This window comes from Haematobia irritans, chromosome 1 (assembly GCF_050003625.1).
Source record: "Haematobia irritans isolate KBUSLIRL chromosome 1, ASM5000362v1, whole genome shotgun sequence".
In the NCBI taxonomy this organism is placed as follows: Eukaryota; Metazoa; Arthropoda; class Insecta; order Diptera; family Muscidae; genus Haematobia; species Haematobia irritans.
In genome coordinates this window covers 227,569,378-227,571,909 of record NC_134397.1, presented here as the reverse complement: position 1 = coordinate 227,571,909, position 2,532 = coordinate 227,569,378, and the positions used below count along the sequence as shown (strand labels likewise).

At 34.7% G+C, this 2,532-nt stretch overlaps 1 protein-coding gene across 1 annotated transcript; it reads right to left on the bottom strand.

Moving 5' to 3' along the window:
* Positions 1–703: 703 nt before the first annotated feature.
* On the bottom strand, positions 704–1,104 carry LOC142219510 (vasotab-like). Its single transcript, XM_075288465.1, has 2 exons — positions 901–1,104; positions 704–833 (listed from the first exon to the last, which is right to left on the bottom strand). Exons 1-2 carry the CDS (start codon positions 1,100–1,102, stop codon positions 772–774), a joined length of 264 nt encoding a protein of 87 aa, XP_075144580.1. The 5' UTR covers positions 1,103–1,104; the 3' UTR covers positions 704–771.
* Between the last annotated feature and the right edge of the window lie 1,428 nt (positions 1,105–2,532).

Genomic DNA, 2,532 nt, shown 5'->3' with positions numbered 1-2,532 from the left:
CTTCACCATTATGCAGACAAAATTTGTGTTACAATCTCAACTCCTTCAAATTTGTTGGGAGTTATTATGAATGTTTTTTATTCCCACATACACATATTTATATCTTAACCGATTTGGTGAAAATTTTTTGTACTTCTACAAAATCACTAGAATTAAAAATTAAATCGGCTAACAACCTGGGATGAAACACAATGTTAGTAAAAAACAAGTAAGGAAAGTCTAAAGTCGGGCGGGCCCGACTATATTATACCCTACACCACTTTGTAAATCCACATTTTCGATATTATATCAAATCCGTCTAGTGTGTTGGTCCCACTTTAAAGCCTAAAAAAAACATATGCACAAATTAATGGATTTTTGATTATCTAAGCAGGAGACATCGGCACCTTCAATCATTGTCCCATAAGTTTTCTTATTATTATGTCGAAATAAAATTGGTCAGGCTCACTTAGACTATTCAGTCGATTGTGATATCATGGATGGTGAACCTTTCTCTTACAATTATTTCTCATTGACTTCGTATAGCCAAGTCTGAATGGCATTTCACGTTATGGTGAAAACACTTAGAGAAGCTTTGAAAACACTCAGAAATGGCACCAACATTATTGAGACGTGATAATCCATCCACGAGAGGGGATAATAAAAGTGTGAGACATTGCTTAAATTATCCCTATGCTACAAAAAATAAAACAACATCAAAATCTATGAAGAATTTTTGAGTGTGCATTTATGGAAATTTATTAATTAAAAACAAAATATTGTAGTAATATTCTATCCAATCGTACGACAGTGAGGGCTTTGTTTTAAGCAGGGTCCATCCATATGTCTCCAGGCTTAAATATGAGAAATTAAAGTCAATAAAAAGGATAACCTTAGTATGTTAGCTGCAAATATACTTACGTTGTCGCGATAAACATTTGTGAACATTAAATGTACACAAGTTTCCAAAGTTGCATGTTATATGACGTCCATTGACATCCTTAAGATGGCCACACACTGGGTTATATTCACGTGTACAAGCTGTATTGCATCGGTCCGATGGTCTGACACCCCATACGGGAGCCAATGTAAAGATTACAAAAAGTAATATTGTAAAACGCATCTCTTAAGTATATCACTTCAGTGTTCACATATTATTTTATGGTATTTATAGGATTTATGAACAAAGCTTCATCAGATTTAATAAAAGAAAGTATTGCACTTGTGCAAATAAATCCCAATTTTGATAAAGAATGAGAAAACTAAAACATCTATACGAACACCCTATAATAAGTTTGCCATTCCATTTGTATAATAAATAAAATAATGAATAAAATAAAAAAAGAGAAATATCGAAGTATACATATTCGTTATCAGAGTTAAATTCTAAGCCGACCTAACAATATGCGTCTGTCTGTTGTAATCCCACTACAGGCTTCAAAAATGGAACTATCTGAAATTTGGCACCGATACCCCTATATGGTTTCTTGAGCTTCCAAACACAACAATTTTTGTACGATTTGCTAGAAACTAGAACTCTATAGGTATATAAGGTCCACAAATACGTGTGCTGGATACAGTGTATATAGGACCATGAATTGGTATAACCCACATATGCGTGGTCTAATTTTTATATGCCCTATAAAATTAGTGACAGCTATATCATAAAGCGTGACATTTTTGAGATTATACGTAATTAGAAAGTTTTGTGTTGTTTACAGCAACCTAATTCCAAAATCGTGAACATTTTCATACAAAAATATTCAAAAGTGTATAGATCTTAATAGGGAATATTTTGAAAAACCATAAAATAATTTTTGATAATTAATATTTGTTTTTGTTCTTAGCCCGAAATATAAAAGGCAACCCTCGTAAACCTTGATTTTAGGGATTCTGGAAACAGTAATTGTTTTTTGGGCGATTTGCATGAATTTATAAATTATTTTTATACCCTCCACCGTGGGATGGGGGTATATTAACTTTGTCATTCCGTTTGTAACACATCGAAATTATGCTCTAATACCCCATAAATTAAATATATATTCTGGGTCGTGGTGAAATTCTGAGTCGATCTTATCATATCCGTCCACCCGCCTGTCCGTTGAAATCACGCTAACTTCCGATCCGGCTGAAATTTGGTACATGGTGTTGGTATACGGTCTCTAACAACCATGCTAAAATTGGTCCACATCGGTACATAATTATATATAGCCCCCATATAAACCGATCCCCAGATTTGGCTTGCGGAGCCTCTTGGAGGAGCAAACTTCATCCGATCCGGTTGAAAATTGGTACGTGGTGTAAGTATATGGTTTCTAGCAACCACGCAAAAATTGGTCCATATCGGTCCATAATTATATATAGCCCCCATATAAACCGATCCCCAGATTTGACCTCCGGAATCTCTTGAAGGAGCAAAATTAATCCGATCCCGTTGAAATTTGGTGCGTGGTGTTAGTATATGGGTTCTAATAACCATGCAAAAATTGGTCTATATCGGTCCATAATTATATATAGCCCCCATATAAACCGATCCCCAGATTTGGCTTGCGG